This window comes from Cololabis saira, chromosome 15 (genome assembly GCF_033807715.1).
Source record: "Cololabis saira isolate AMF1-May2022 chromosome 15, fColSai1.1, whole genome shotgun sequence".
Taxonomy (NCBI): Eukaryota; Metazoa; Chordata; class Actinopteri; order Beloniformes; family Belonidae; genus Cololabis; species Cololabis saira.
Genome location: NC_084601.1, coordinates 31,295,517 through 31,311,787, shown reverse-complemented (window position 1 = coordinate 31,311,787; position 16,271 = coordinate 31,295,517). Strand labels below are relative to the sequence as shown.

The window sequence follows — 16,271 nt, the reverse complement described above, 5'->3', positions numbered from 1 at the left end:
GTCTTTTAACACGGCAGCAACTTTGCTGATTAAAACTGGACAGAACCAAGAGAAAATAACTGGTATCTACTGTATTTATTTATCTGTTTGAAATGCTTCTACCTACTTCTATCTGCTAAAGAAGAAGTAGTGTATTCTTCTTTGCATTTATTTTGTCTTAGTTTTGATTTTAATTCCGATTAGAGCGCCCCGAGCGGTGGAAGAAAAATCCACAGAATAGCCGCACCTTTGTATAAGCCGCATGGTTCAAAACCTATGAAAAAAGTAGCGGCTTATAGTCCAGATAATACGGTAAATAACATTATGGCTCGTTATTCCGCTAATTGCACTAACAGAGCGTCCGACCGACCAGCTCTGGGTTGGACCCGGCTGCCGGGCCGGTAGGCGGGGGCCGGAGCAGCTGACTTTTGTTGGGCGCGACCGCCAGCCGACGGCCGGCTCGTGGCTGCAGGCCAGGCCGGCAGCTGGTGGCCGACCTGCTCCGGTTGACTCACCTCTGCATCTCCCACCCAACAAACACCCTCAAGGCCGGTCTGAGAGGGTCTGGCCGGTGGCTGCGGTCCAACCGCCGGTGCTGCCGGCTGCTCCCCGTTCCATCTGACTGACAGATGGGCTGCAGCTATTTTGAGACACCCGTTTTCCCGTTTCTTGGACTAATCGGGGGATTGGGTAGGGTCAGTTCCGGCTAATATGACGCCCACAATGGGTCTAGGAAAGTTGCTCCTCAGAAACGTACTTATGATGTCACATAAATGTAACAACAAGTCACTTCGGACTCATTAGAATAAGTAGTACTCTAATGGAGGATTCAGGCCGTCAGAAATGAGCTCAACAGACTTTAAAACTGATGAATTAAACAGGAAGGGATGGGGTTGGCCTCGTCATGCCATCGAAGTGTTTCCATGCCAACTATGTGCACCACAACGGTGCGAGCAACTTAGAGATGTTAATTTGAATCATGGAGATGGTTTTCTTCTGATGTGAACGGCAGTTTGTGTAATTTGTATTCAGCGTCACCTAAATCTGAAAACTGAAAGTGTCAGAAATGTGCAGGGTTTTGTGATATTGGCAATTTAAAAGGTTGTTTGGTTTCACAATTAATATTGACATTTGAGAGAGAGCAAGAAACGGTATAAAGAAGTGATTTTTTTTTGTACCCTGAACTCAGAATCACAAGCAAATTTACATTCTGACCTAATGATGTCCGTCGTCTTTTTTTTTTTTTTAACAATACAAGTGCGCAAAACAAAAACAAAAACGCATACAGGTACAGGACAAGAGGGGACACTAGAAAACAAACAAAACAAACAGACAAAAAAAACAGTACAAAACAACAAAATCAATGTTTTTGCTCAGATTTCTTATATGTGGGTGTGTATGCATGCACTTGTGTGGTGTGTATGTATTATGTAGGAGAGAGACAGCAGCCGAAAAGAAAAAAAAAACAAAAAAAACAAAAAAAATAGGATAAATAAAATAATTTAATTAATTAATAAATAAGGAAAAATGATTTTAAAAAGTATTTAAAAGGGGGAGTCATTAACTCAGTTTTTTTTTTATTAAATAAAAAACAAATACGATGAATAAAATAAATAAATGAATAAATAAATAAGGAAAAATATTTTTTTAAAAAAGGCTTTAAAAGGGGGAGTCTAACTCAGTTAGTTTAAATGATCCTGTTGGTTTCAAAGTGAATCTCCTTCTGAGGTGTGAACGTCATCAGTTTATAGATATGAGTGGTGCAGGAACGTGTGACTCGGAGTGTGTAGCGTCTGCAGAAGGGTGTCAACCTCCTATATTTACGAGCGAGCGTACGTGAGCGTGTTTGTTTGTGAGAGATAAGATATTCTGCGAGTATTGACATGTCTAGACATGCAAGACTTGAGAGCTGGAGAGTAGAGAGCAGCAAGGACACTCACACTCACACTCTCTCACACACAGACACACACACACACACACACACACACACACACACACACACACACACACACACACTCACACTCACACTCACACTCACACTCATCCCAGTCTTCCAGACAATCAGCGACCTCAGACGGGGCATTAAGGGCAGTTCCAGCGTGATGTGAATGTGTTTCTGTGTTCTCAGCAGAGAAAAGGAGTAATCGTATTGCTGGCGTGTTGTCATGGATACGCTGCTCCACCGGTAGAATTAGTGCGGTAAAGCGTTCAGGCCTGAGCTGATTATCGCCGTGCGCTTTTTCTTTTCCCTCCGCGTGTCACATCCCTCGCGCTGGTGCGAGCGGCCACCTGCCTCCCGGAGCGTAACGTTTCCTCCGCCAAGCATCTTTTTAAAAACGCAGCGGGCTCCAAAACAAGGCCGCGTCTTTTTCATGTCCAGACATGTTCCCTTGGCCTCCTCTATTGTACATTATGACACAGATGGGTCACCAGATTCTGTTTGAGAAACTTTTAGTACTTTAAACCTAGCTATTTTGAAAATGTCTGTAGAATTAGACTTCACCTGTTTACATACAGCGTTAGTGTCTGTATTACATGTATGCACTAGTGATGTGCGGATCAATACTGGAATATCGATACTTCCGATACCAGATCTGTACGCTCTAAAATCAATTCCCAAACTAAAACATCGATACTTTTGATACTTAAGTCATTTGTGATAATGTGTATCATTAACAGGAATAGGCTACGGTGGACAGTAACTAAACTATTCAGGTTCTGTCTAAATGACACTGCTGGTAGGAACTACTTTTTTCATTTTCATTTTTATAGCAGTTCTTATGGTTGTTTATTATTCTCTTATTTATTTTAATGGTTTTATTATTTTACTTAGGATCTTTTTTTAGTGATGGAAACACCTTTTTCAACACTTTCTGTTGTTATAACAGCTCGGCTGTATTGTGAATGAGGCTGCTACCTCAGTATACTTCTGACTTTAAAATAAATAGCTAAATAACTGATGTCTTGTATCCTTAAACTATCTAAAATACACCAATTTTATTAGATATATCGGGCACATTAGATGTATTTGCACAATGTATCTGTATCGAATCAGTATCGCCGATACCAGCCCGAATTTTACTCAATATCGCATCGGAAATGGTATCGGTCGTATCGAACATCATTAGTATGCACCACTGACAACCGGAGGAAGGCAGCGTGCATGCTGGGATAGTATCGGGACTGGACCCTACAGCGTTATTTACGATATGTTTGCAGCTACGCACGTAGCCTGTATCATAGTTGGCGCTCACATCATCGTTTGTCCTGCTCTGTAATTACACCACCAGGCCCCTAGGGGGCAGTGCAGATTCTGCTTGGCAGAGTTTAGCTTCCTTTTGTTTACTTCCTTTCTCAACTTAAAATCCTCCATTTTTCTCAAGACCGGCAGTGCGCCTTGTGTGAGAATTTTTGTTGAGCTCACTGACTTCAGACCAGTTTTATGTGGAAATCAAAAATCTGTCAACATGTTTTAGTGACTTGTTTTAGTGACTTTGGTAGCGACGAAGCCGCTCCGCTTGATTGATGGTCGGACCGTTCAGACACATTGAAGTTGGACCTTGGTTGGATACGGGTTGCAACATCAGACAACTTTAGATAACTAATTATGTAGCGCTGCAAGCAACTATCATCCAACATCTAGTCAACGTTACCTCACTGTAATTAGACGTCACCGTTTGGTTTTTAGATTAAACCAAAATTTCAAATCTATATCATAATCAGTTATAATCAAATGTTGGAACACAACGTTGTTCTAACCTCACACTAACTTCAGGTATTCGCTATCGCTGGTAAGGATGAACCGGAGGAGTTGGATTCTTGATTTACAATGTGAGTTCATTTTTCTGTTTTAGTTACAACTGAACGATATTCTGAGTTATTGTGAACGAGTTGAATAAAGTTCGACTGACCAGACTGTTTCGTTTCGCTTTATTTATATTTATCATGGACCTTATGTATGAAAATAGACCCGTTCATTGATATTGCACCGTATTATGTGCCTAATGGTCCGCAAAATACGGTAGTCCTAATTTGATCGGCTGACAAACGCGCCGGTGCCAAGAAAGTTAAACGTCTGTTGGGATAAAAGCATTCTCCCAACACGATGGACCCACAATTCAGTTCAGCAGCACGTGACGTCACCTCATCTGAAGTCAATGCTGTTGACTCTTCCAACATGTTATCCAGCGAGCTGTTGCAGTTGCTGCATTCACTCCTTTGCCATGTCTGAGCAACAGGAAGTAAACAAAAGGGAGCTCAGATAGGAAACTGCGAGCTGGAGCGCTGCAGAAAAAGAGCCTGCGAAGCCACCTAGTGTTCGGCGTGATTACAGACCGACAAAAACAACAATGGATGATTGAACTGTGACGTAGGTCCTGTGCGTAGTGTAGCTGCTGCATATGAGCTACTACTTGATTCAGAGTTTATGGGGAATCACTAGACTTGTAGTCCAGACATCCTAAACCGAGACCAAGACCAGAGTATCAAGACCAAGACTAGTTCAGCTCAAGACCAAAAAGAAACCTAGTTATTTCCTGATCCTGTGTGATTGTAGAACATCAGCTCCATCCTGGTTCAGCTAGTTTCCATATGAGCTTGTATTCAACTGCAGCACAATAACACAGAGAAGTGGATGATGATGTTGAACTCACTATAAATGTTTTCATCCATCAGCTGAGATCAGATATGTGTGGCGACTGCACTACCGCTATTTCTACACTATTGGAGGATTGACTCCAGTGCTTTTAAAGATTGACACGATGACTAACTAGTCCCAAAGTATCTACCAGAATAACCAGCTCCAACACCCCCCTCCACCTCAGAAAAGTCATGAATAGTAAATGTTACTGATTTAAATTGGACTTAATTTGGAGATGAAACCTGAATTTTAAATATTAAAGATACAATTATCGACTTGAAATTACATTATTTACCATTATAGTAATCAGATTACACCGTATATCAGCATCACTGAAATGGACCTGATGCTTAATCAATCACAACAATATGCAAATATTATTCAAGGACCAATGATGCCTCATGCCATGAAGTTAAACTTCAGTGATGTAATGACCTATTCCCCGTATAACTGCTTATTTTTGAGCTAAAGTTAAGCTTGACCACAGCTGTAGGAGGAAGCAGCGGAAAGTGTCAAATTTGTTTTTCCACTGAGTCACATTTCGACTCTATGCGTGTTTAGTTTCACAATGATACGGGACAGCGTTGAAAGGGTAATGACATTATAAACCAGCTACTTCAGACCGGCCAAAAACCAAAATAAAATTTTTTGCAAAAATGCATAGAAATTAGTAAAAAAATTGTTTAAGTTTTTCTGATAATTTGCCATTTTTGAAGTAGATTTGGGTGTTATTTTTACACTTTAACATTAGAGTCTGTTTTTAAATGATCCCAACCTGTGATCTGATATTTTAGCTGTGATTACATTATTCTAATAATCTAGACCAGTGATTTTCAACTGGGGGTCCGCGGACCCCTAGTGGTCTGTGGTGTAATTGCAAGGGGTCCGTGATAATAAAATATATATTTTTTAAAAAGATCCTCTGACATTTTTTTTTTAATCTTTTTTTTATTTGGATTTTCGGCACAACAAACATTAACAGAATAAACGCACAAATAAATTACAATGCGATCCTCTGACATTTATAGAAATAGATTATTGTTTTACTCAAATGGACCAAGACCTTTATGTACCTAAACTACAGAGGGTCATATGACCTTCTTTTACTCTTTGCAAGTGTAATTCGTTGTATTTTAATAAGAAATCTTGCATCCCGTTTGATTTGTTGAAGTTACTGCTTGACGCTGTTGATACAAACGTAACACGATCTGCATCCTTTTCAAATTAAGAGCCCCCTTCATTTCTTTAAAATGCTTTTATTGTAAAATATTTGCAGGCAGCTGTTGGGGGAACAGGAAAAAGGTTGAGAACCACTGATCTAGATACCTGCATGTTGACAGAATCAGATCATGCTAACTCAACGAGCTATTCAAGACAACCCTGACGATTGGAGAATTACTAATTACATCTTGGATCAATGAGTTTTACAGCGAAGCTGCCAACATTCATTCACCAGCGTTCCTACCCTGCTGTCGCCTCGATTTATGTCTTTTGTTGACACGTCTGGTTGTCATGAAAGAGTTAGGATGGCTGATCAAGCTGTGAATAATAGTTTTTATTGTCCAGTATGACAGTCATGATTGATTAGGATCAAATAAAGTAAAGCTGATTGTAAAGCTTGTCCCACGTTGCCTTTTACTTAATAAACGTGGGCATTTTTCACATGATGGCGCCTTTAAAGGTTAATATGGTTGCTCGTGGTTATTTTTAGCCACGTTCACGCCACCTCTGGATACCACAGCTTTGCATAACAGAGCATTTCATTGTCTTCTTGGTGTGATTTCCAGCCTAAGATAACCCCATCTTGCTGACATAAGCGTATGCTAGAGACTGTTAGCTCGGCCCAACCACCTCTCCTCCACCTGCCAGCTCAAAACAAGAAGTCGTGGGGTGGGATTGCGTAACTTCCTGTGCTGGCTTTAAGTCCAAAGAATTGGGATTCTGTTAAGAAATAATAATGATATAATAGTAAAAGATGGAGATCCCTTATTTTCAGCAGAATCAGTGTGCTACGTTACTGTATGGTGCAATAAAACCTCCCAGATGAGCGTTAATTCATTTAAAACCATGTACTTTAACCCCAAAGGATGCTGGGAGGGTCCTGATGGCAGGGAAGCCGATTCATTCATTGTGCAAATGAGTATTTTCTATTTATTTTATTACTATTTAACACTGTTTTTAGCTCTTTCCTGAATCACAGCGTTGCTGTTGCAGTACTTTTAGTTACATATTTTTAAATACTGAAGGGAAATTTGCAGCAAAGTTTGATCTCAAGTGCGTCTCTGAATGACAGTAAAGATGGTGACGTTTGTCTGATGTGGATCGGACCGGCATGGATGGATTGTCAGTCTACCGTAGTTTCTGGACTATAAGGCGCAACTTAAAATCCTTAAATTATCTCAAAAATCGCCCAATTGTTGAATTTTGTTGTGCTTACTGACGTCGGACCAGATTTATGTGGAAATCAAACATCTGTCTACATGTTTTTAGTGACTTTGGTAGCGACGAAGCCGCTCCGCTTGATTGATTCTCTAAACGTTCAGACACGTTAACGTTGGTCCTTGGTTGGATACGGGTTGCAACGTCAGACAACGTTACCGTACTGTAATTAGACATCAACGTCAGGTTTTTAGATTAAATCCAGTTTTCAAATCTGTATCATAATCCAGTTTTAGTCCAACCTCACACTAACTTCAGGTGTCCACTATCGTTGGCAACGAGGAACCAATCAGAGAACAGGAAGTAGTACGACGCTTACCTCCTCCACTTTTTATTTGTGGAAGTATTTTTCTGTTTTAGTTACAACTGAATAATATTCTGAGTTATTGTGAAAGAGTTTAATAAAGTTTGACTTACCAAACTGTTTTGTTTCTCTTTATATGTGTTTTATCATGTGCCTTATGTATGAAAATAGACCCGTTCATTATTGCGCCTAATGGTCCACAAAATACGGTAATTCTTGAGAAAGAGAGAGTGGAAACATGCTGCATGCTTTGCCTGCTGACATGAACTGTTATCAGTATACAATATTTCCTGTTCTCACATGTCTAATACTCAGCATGTAAAGTTGTCTCAAGCGATTGCAGAAATGAACGTTACCACATGATAACCGGGAAGGCGCTTTGCACCTTTGGTATCTGATGACACTGATTCTTGCCATCAGCAATTACTCCAAAAGGTCAAAACACCTTGATTTGTGCTCTCAAAAAAGTGTGGAGGTGGAGAGAAACGTTTCAGGTCTAAACTATATCCTCAAATACTCACATCTAGCTCAGTAAACCCCCCCCAAACCTCTCTGTTGCCTCAGTCTCCTGTTTAGTGTTGTAGTTTTCAGTTGCCATCGGTAACAACAGGGGGGTTTTCCTCATGACCAAACTCTTGTGACAAATTCAGTGACAAACGAGAACTGCTGTAGCGCTATTGTCCCACTTTTAAGGGACTCTACAACTCCTGATGGGAGTTAACAGTTGGAAATAAATAAAAAAGATGTTGTTGAGGTTTGTAGCTCAGAGGTTTACACTGTGGATGTCGATGTCAACCTGCTTTCACGACACTGAGATTTACTCTTGTTTGTTCTCTCGCTCTCGTTTACTTTCTGGCGTCTCTTACAGTCCTCTGCCGTGAGGTCTGCTGTTTTATTTTGAAATGATGGAGCTGATAGTGGCTTCAGACTCCAAACTAAACTTGTAGCTAGACTTGTAGTTCTCGAGACCACTTTTTTGTGGTCTTGGTCTTCCTCTTGTTAATGTACAGTTTTGTAAACTATTTGGATTTTGCATTTGATTTAATGTTTTGGTGCATCTGCATGTGTCTGTATTTAATTACAGTTTTGTGTTTATAACAGCCTTGTTTGAATAAATATATGAATAATATTTGCATATCGTTGTGATTGATTAAGCATCAGGTCCATTTCAGTGATGCTGATATACAGTGTTATCTGGATACTATCATGGTAAATAATGTAATTTCAAGTTATAATTGTATCTCCATTATCTAAAATTCAGGTTTCATCTCCAAACTAAGTCCAATTTAAATCGTTAACATTTACTATTCATGACTTTTCTGAGGTGGAGGGGGGTGTTGGAGGCTGGTTATTCTGTTAGAGGACTTTGGGACTAGTTAGTAGTCGTGTCAATCCTTAAAAGCACTGGAGTCAATCCTCCAATAGTGTAGAAATAGCGGTAGTGCAGTCGCCACACATATCTGATCTCAGCTGATGGATGAAAACATTTATAGTGAGTTCAACATCATCATCCACTTCTCTGTGTTATTGTGCTGCAGTTGAATACAACCTCATATGGAAACTAGCTGAACCAGGATGGAGCTGATGTTCTACAATCACGCAGGATCAGGAAATAACTGGGTTTGTTTTTGGTCTTGAGCTGAACTAGTCTTGGTCTTAGTACTCTCTGGTCTTGTTAGTGTCTTGGTCTCGGTTTAGATTACAAGTCTACCTCAAGCACAGAAATGGCCCCTCTCTGTGTGTGTTTTGGCCTCAGCTGTCTGAAGTTCTCTGTTTATCAGCTCTGCGTCAAAGTTCTGCATCAGTCAATAATGTCTTCAAGTTTAAAAGCTTCTGCTGTAAAGTTGATTTTGACTTTTGAACCTACCTGTGCTCACATAACCAAGGACACAAAAACACGTTTTATACATTTTTTTCTCCCCCCTTTTCCAGTTCTTAGCGTGTCAGCAGAACGGTCTGTGTCGGTGGCCTCCGTCACAAATCAACTTCTGATGTGTAAAGGCGTTTTAACAAGCTTCACTTCCTCAGCTGAAGTTCCTCATGCAAACAGCAGCCAGTAAGAAACCGGCGGTGCAAAGGTCCCGTGGTCGTTAAAGTGACCACGTGACTCCAGAATCAGCGTCTAAGGGAGCTTCTGAGCAGCCATGCTGCAGCCAGACACTTGTGAAACAGCAGCGCAGTATCTGGACCTCCACTTCAGATGAGCTACGGCTGGAAATGGCTTCCTAAAAATAGGCCGTTTTAATACTTTATTAGGAAATTATTAATGGAAACCGGACACCAGCCCTGCCGCATGGAGTTCAGACGGTTTATTTCCGCCAGTAATGACCTGCGTGAGGACAGTTGGGGTTATACTGATGCGACTCTTTTTACTTCATCAATACATAGCACAATGGGTACCAGTTTCCCACCAAACCGGTTCCAGGGCTGGTTCTGGGCCAGTTCTGGTTCTGGTTCACAACTCCTTCAAACTGGGAACCAGCTAAGAACCGGTTTACTTTTCCATAGCTCGGGTGCTAAGGGGAGCCACATCAGTTACGTAACTTCAAACGTTAGTTACGTCGCTGCAAACGTCAGTTTCGTCGCTGCATTTGTGTGAAAGTTGAAGCAACAACAAGATATTTGCTCTAATAGGACTTGGTCCACGTAGCTCCTCCGTGGACACATCTCTAAAAGACAGGTTGTCTCCTCCTCAGACCCATGATGCTTTGCTGCATCCAGATTCATTCTTATTTGAAAATGTCTCCGTCTCCCAGTCTTGCTATTGCCGTTGGTCTTAATAACTCTGCCCCCTCCGCTTACGTAAGCGGTTCTTTCCTCTAGACCAGCAAAGAGTTGCTGCTACCTTGGAACCAGGTTTTCTGGCCCGGAGCCGGTTCTTTGTCAGTGGAAACAGAAAGCCCGTTTCCAGACTCAGCACCGGCCCAGAACCAGAACCAGCCCCGGAACCTGTTTGGTGGAAAAGGGCTATAAGAAACAGACCGAACTCTTATCAACTAAACTAAAGTGTTCATCCCTAAAAGTTGGACTTGCGGTGTTTGTATAAGTTGTGATGGAAATTTGTGCCCCTTGATGAGTTATACTCATTAAACCTCATTTCCACTTAAAGAACTGCAGGATTAAAGTACGCTGCGGTTTAGGAGTAACAAACGCTGCTGGCAAGATCTCCTCCTGAGGCGTCTGTACGTCCTTCTGACCAGATGATTTAGATCCACATTTTACACACATTCAGCTGCAATGACGGAGCGATTGATGGAAGAACGGGACGTTATAACAGCCGAAACACTTAATCGCTCTGTACCTTCAATCCCAGAATGCCTCTAAAGGTAGAATTAGGGGATTTTTGTTCATATTTTAATCAAAACATCCCCCAAAAAAACACACTCAATCATCGACTTACACAGCTTTTATGGTGTTTTATGTTAATGTGTTGCAAGCTTTAAAAAAGCTAAGAAAAAAGGATGTTTAACTAGAGATGGGAATTGATAAGGTTCCAATGTCGATTCTGCTTAATGCGAAAAGGGCGCAAATCTATAGTTGATGCTGAACCTTTTGGTTTTGACTGATTTGTTATCCATTAACCAAATATTTGACAAATGACCACAATATTATCAGGATTTATCCTCTGTGTCTCTTTAAAACTTATAGAACATCACCATTCGGGGAAATGTGAGAAATATATTATTTCAGCGGAGCCGTAAGGGTATAAATACCACTAAAAGCAGAATATCACCAGGACAATTGTGATCGCCGTGGGAACGCTTCTGACAGCTGTATTTGTTTTAATGGAAATATTTATGTCTGAGTAGTAACTGGACGAATTACTCGCCATGCAGATCTTTTTTTCAGTTTTTCTTCCAGCGGGATCTTTCCAGGCTCAAAATAGTTCAGACGGTTCAGCGACGAGTCTAAAGTTCGGCAGGAGTCGGGACGGCGAGTCGTCTGGAATCTCTGTGGATAAAATAACAGGCTCCCTCATCACGCCGCGCCGTCCACCGCGTGACCTCGCGGCCCTCGCCGTCCCGGCGGCAGACGCCATGACATTTCACTTTTTCTCTCAACTTCTCCTCTCTTTCCTCAGTGTGGACCAACGTGGAGCCGCGGTCGGTGCCAGTGTTCCCCTGGCATTCGCTCGTCCCTTTCTTGGAGCCCAGCCAATCAGGAGCGGCGGCGCAGCCTGCCGATGGCCAGCAGCTCGTCAATCAGGGGAAAGGTATCGGCGCCACCCAGCACCTTTTCTCCAGTCGTGACACAAGGACACGGGAGCCCGATAAATGCCCACTCCTTCTCTCTCTCTCTCTCTCTCTCTCTCTCTCTCTCTCTCTCTCTCTCTCTCTCTCTCTTTCTCTCTGTTTATTTTTATTTAACTCTTAACTGCCCCATAAACAGGTATTTCCCACAATAAATGAATCATAACAGGAAACAGCGTGTGGGGCCGTGTTCTCAAATAACGACTGCCAAAACAGTCGAGTACAACCCGGCAGCCAAGTCAGTGTTTCCTAAAATAGCAGCGACAGAAGTGCAGATCAGCACAGTCGCTCGCTGTTCACACTTGTGTTTTTCCAGTGACATTGTTGATAACACTGTTTATTGACTGGAGAGCTGAAATCGAATCCTATATTCGTTTAGCTTTGTTTACAAAGCCTGGATTTTAAGTTTATTTCAACATAAATCCCCAGTTTTTAGATATGCTCATTATAATTAGGTGTACAGTATTTGAGACCTGCTGCTATTCTTTAACCTGCAATATTTTTGTAATTAGAATTAAGAGTGCTGTAATTGAACCTAAACACCAGTGATCATTGTTCTCCGTCTCCACGTCAGGTTTTATAAAATTTCGCCCAGTAGTTTTTGTGTAATCTTATTCAAATAGACAAATGGATGAACAAATAAATGATCGGCTTCACCCGTTAGTCTGACCGGCCATACACAACACAAGCTTACACAATCTAGTCAGAGAACAAGAACTTTTCCTTGTAAAGTGACTAAAACAGTCGGTTGTGATTTATTTCTTTAATAGACTTTGTAGGCCTGAATGTTATTAAACCAAATAAATCCGCTTCTTGCTCTTTAGTCATGTGTGGGTTTAGAAGATGAAGTCAGCTTTTAAATTTGTGTCACCATATGTCTGAAGTTTTCAGACTCATGACTAACCCATCAGCAAATAAAGCTGTAGTAATAACCCATATGTGATAACCCATCATTAATAACCCATCAGTAATAATAATAATAATACATTTGATTTATAACGCACTTTATATTTAATAATCTCAAAGTGCTACAGAGCAGAAAAATAAAACTTTTTTTTTTTAATATATTTAAAAACAGAGCATATAAAAGATATATTTTGCTATAAGCTTTCTTAAAAAGGCGAGTTTTCACTAATAACCCATCAGCAAATAAAGCTGCAATAATAACCCATCAGTAATCACTCATCAGCAATAACCCATCAGCAAATAAAGCTGCAATAATAACCCATCAGTAATCACTCATCAGCAATAACCCATCAGCAAATAAAGCTGAGGTAATAACCCATCAGTAATATACAATCAGTAATAACCCATCACCGATAACCCATCAGCAAATAAAGCCACAGTACTAACCCACCAGTAATAACCCATCATTAATAACTAATGCTGTCAGGCGATTAAAAAGAATAATCTAATTAATTACAGGATTTATAATTAATTAATCTAATTCGCATTTTAATCTCATATCTGCTAAAGGTTCCCAAATAAAGAATTCGAATTCTAGGACATTACAAAATTGCAGTGCATGACTAATCAATTAAATACACTAAGAAGAGAAGATTTGAAATCCACATTTTTATTGGTGAAGTGTGTTTCATAAATGAAATTCAAAAGCTCAAGCACATCAGCAAACCAATTAGGCCAGGTGCATTATTCAAAAACCCAATACAAATACAGTTAATTAAAATTAACTGTTCTTTCTTTTTATAGTCTTTTTATATAGTCGCGTCCAGGTGTGTCACCTGCTTTGTTTGTTTGACTAGCAACGCAGGTGGGAAGTGACCTGCCACTGCCAAGTGGCCTACAGGTCCCTCAGTAGGCCAAATTTCAAATGCTCGCGCATTTTGCCACCCATAATTAATTGCGTTAATTTTCATAACGCGTTAATTAGCAGTGTAATTAATTAATCGAATTAACGTGCTAAACTACGACGGAGTATTAGGGCCAAACTAAGACAAAAAAAATTGGAAATTAGGAGAATAAAGTCATAATATAATGAGAATAAAGTCGTAAAATTATGAGAATAAAGTCGTAATGTTGCGAGAATAAAGTCGTAATAGAATAAAGTCGTAATATTATGAGAATAAAGTCGTAAAATTACGAGAATAAAGTCGTAACATTACGAGAATAAAGTTGTAATGTTGCGAGAATAAAGTTGTAATATTATGAGAATATAATTTATGAGAACTCTTAACAGGAAGAGCTTCTTCTCCCTGTGTTAAAATGAGGAATATTGAGCATCTTGTGAAGTTATATTTATATATTTATAATATATTACGACTTTATTCTCGTAATTCTACGACTTTATTCTCGTAATATTATGACTTTATTCTCGTAATTTTACGACTTTATTCTCATTACATTATGACTTTATTCTCGTAATTTCCTTTTTTTGTTTTTTTGTTTGGCCCTAATACTCCGTCGTACTAAACTGACAGCCCTAGTAATAACCCATCAGTAATAACCCATCAGCACGTAAAGCTGCAGTAAACATTGGTAGAAAACTACAAACACATCAAGATCTTACTTTCTGCTTAAAATGATAACAGAGGCTTTTATTTTGCAGAGCCTCGCTGTGGTGTTGCCTTAGTGAGCGATGGCCGGACGGGCCCCCCGGACCTAGAGAGGGGATCGCCGTCACGCCCCCCCCCGACCAATGACAATCCTCCTACAGACAGGGGCGGGGCTGACAGCGAGACAGAGAGCGACACGGACGACCCGTAAGTATTTTGTATTCTGTCTGAACTCGCTTGGATGCCTTGGGTGGTATCCAAAGATTGCATCTTTGTTTTTGTTTTGTGGCACTAGTGGCCTTTATTGGGAAAGTAGGTGGCAGAGAGGGGAGGGGGGGGGGGCATCCAGCTGAACCCACTGAACTTTCCCGTGGATTGCATCTTAGCTTAAAGCAGACATTGTGGTCCCATCGGAGGGAGACCCCCTGCAGGGTGGATTGGTTTTGCAGGGTTTTTGCAGCCAAGTCTGAGGTCATAGTCCTTAGTTGGAAAGGGATGGATGGGATGGATTTCCCGTTGTGGTAGCGGTGGAACAGAGCTGTGTCCACATCACTGTCTACGTTGTTTATGTCTCACCCAAGGTCACGAGTATCTTCTAAAAGACTGGATGATGAGCTCAGCCATCTGGGAGGGTTTCAGAGTTGAGTCAGTTCTTTTCTGATCGGGAAGCCTTTCCGGGGGGGGGTTTGGAGGCGTCCCATCAGACCCGGGACTCTGTGGAGAGATTACATCTCCGGCCCGGCCTGGGAACGTCTCCCTCTGGTAGAGTGAGAGGAGGTCTAAGGATTTCAGCTGGGATCGGGTCCCAGATAAGCGGATAATAGACGGTCATAGTCTTAACTCATGCAGAGCATCAGCTATTCATGAGGTGATCTTGGCTCATCTCTTAGAAGGCCAGACCTGAATATCTGGATATACCTTCCTCGGAGATATCTGTGTATTGATTTTCAGTTTTGGGCATCCGAATTTATCTTTATTATTTTACATTTTACAGCATGTTGACATCTCCATCATTGTCACAATTATTTCTAGATTGGATTTTTTTCTCCAGGTTGTCATCAAGCTGGTCATATCACGCTCATTCTCGCTTCTGGTCGTGCAGATGTGGGTGATACTCACTTTGCACATCCTATCGTGTAGCTTCAGGTGGTTGGAGAGTGTCTGTTCACCTGCCATTAATGGATATGAAGCTGCAAATGTTCCTTGTACTCCATACAATGGTACAGTAATCCCTCGCTATAACACGGTTCACCTTTCAAGGTCTCGCTGCTTCACGGATTTGCATTGTGCATTAGGGCTGCAGCTATCGAATATTTTAGTAATCGAGTATTCTACTGAAAATTCCATCGATTAATCGAGTAATTGGATAAAACATATTTTTGTTTAGTTAAAGAGCAATTATAAATATAAATAAGATGTTAGATGTTAATTGACATTACTAAGACTAAATTATATAATACAATAGGTTCATGGCTGTGCATTTAAAAACCCTGAACTTACACCAGTTGACCAAATTCACTGCCTTCACTCAAAAAACTAAGGATCTTACCAAGAAATGTTCTTATTTCTAAACTAAAAATGCCATTACACCTGATAACACACATCACTTAAAAGGTTTGGTGTTTTTCCCACATGTTTCAATTGTACTTTCATTTGTGTCAAGCTAATTTTAAGTTCTAGTTATGTTTTAAGTTAAAGTCTTGATAAGATTTTGAGTTTAAAATAAAATTATGGGACCTGCTGTATTGGAGCTTATTAGGCACCAGTGCTACTTGATGTTTTATCCATCAATGACTACAGAGCTAAAATTAAAAACTACCCAGTTAGCTTTATTAGGTTTTTATTTTTCACCCTCATCACTCTAGGCATGGGACGATATGAAAATTTCATATCACGATATTAGTGGACAAAAATATCATGATTACGATATTATCACGATATTAGCGCGTCGCTTATAAAATTCTTAAAATGCAAGGAAAAACACTAACCGTGGATCCACTGGTTCCTTCAGAACATTTATTCTCAAATCATTCTCAACACAGTGACACTTGAGGTAGAGAACAAATAGTGTACTGTAAATGTTATGCATTACAAAGTGTAAACTATAGTACCGGTACTTATTTGAACTTTCTTTTTTTGTAAGAAAA

At 40.4% G+C, this 16,271-nt stretch overlaps 1 protein-coding gene across 2 annotated transcripts in view; it reads left to right on the top strand.

Moving 5' to 3' along the window:
• The window catches only part of cica (capicua transcriptional repressor a), an 83,713-nt gene that overhangs the window by 18,197 nt on the left and 49,245 nt on the right, over nucleotides 1-16,271 (top strand). For both annotated transcript variants that reach the window (XM_061741365.1, XM_061741364.1), the window contains exons 4-5: nucleotides 11,443-11,574; nucleotides 14,178-14,331. In XM_061741365.1, coding sequence (XP_061597349.1) covers nucleotides 11,443-11,574; nucleotides 14,178-14,331 — 286 coding nt within the window. The remainder of the gene's footprint in view (nucleotides 1-11,442; nucleotides 11,575-14,177; nucleotides 14,332-16,271) is intronic.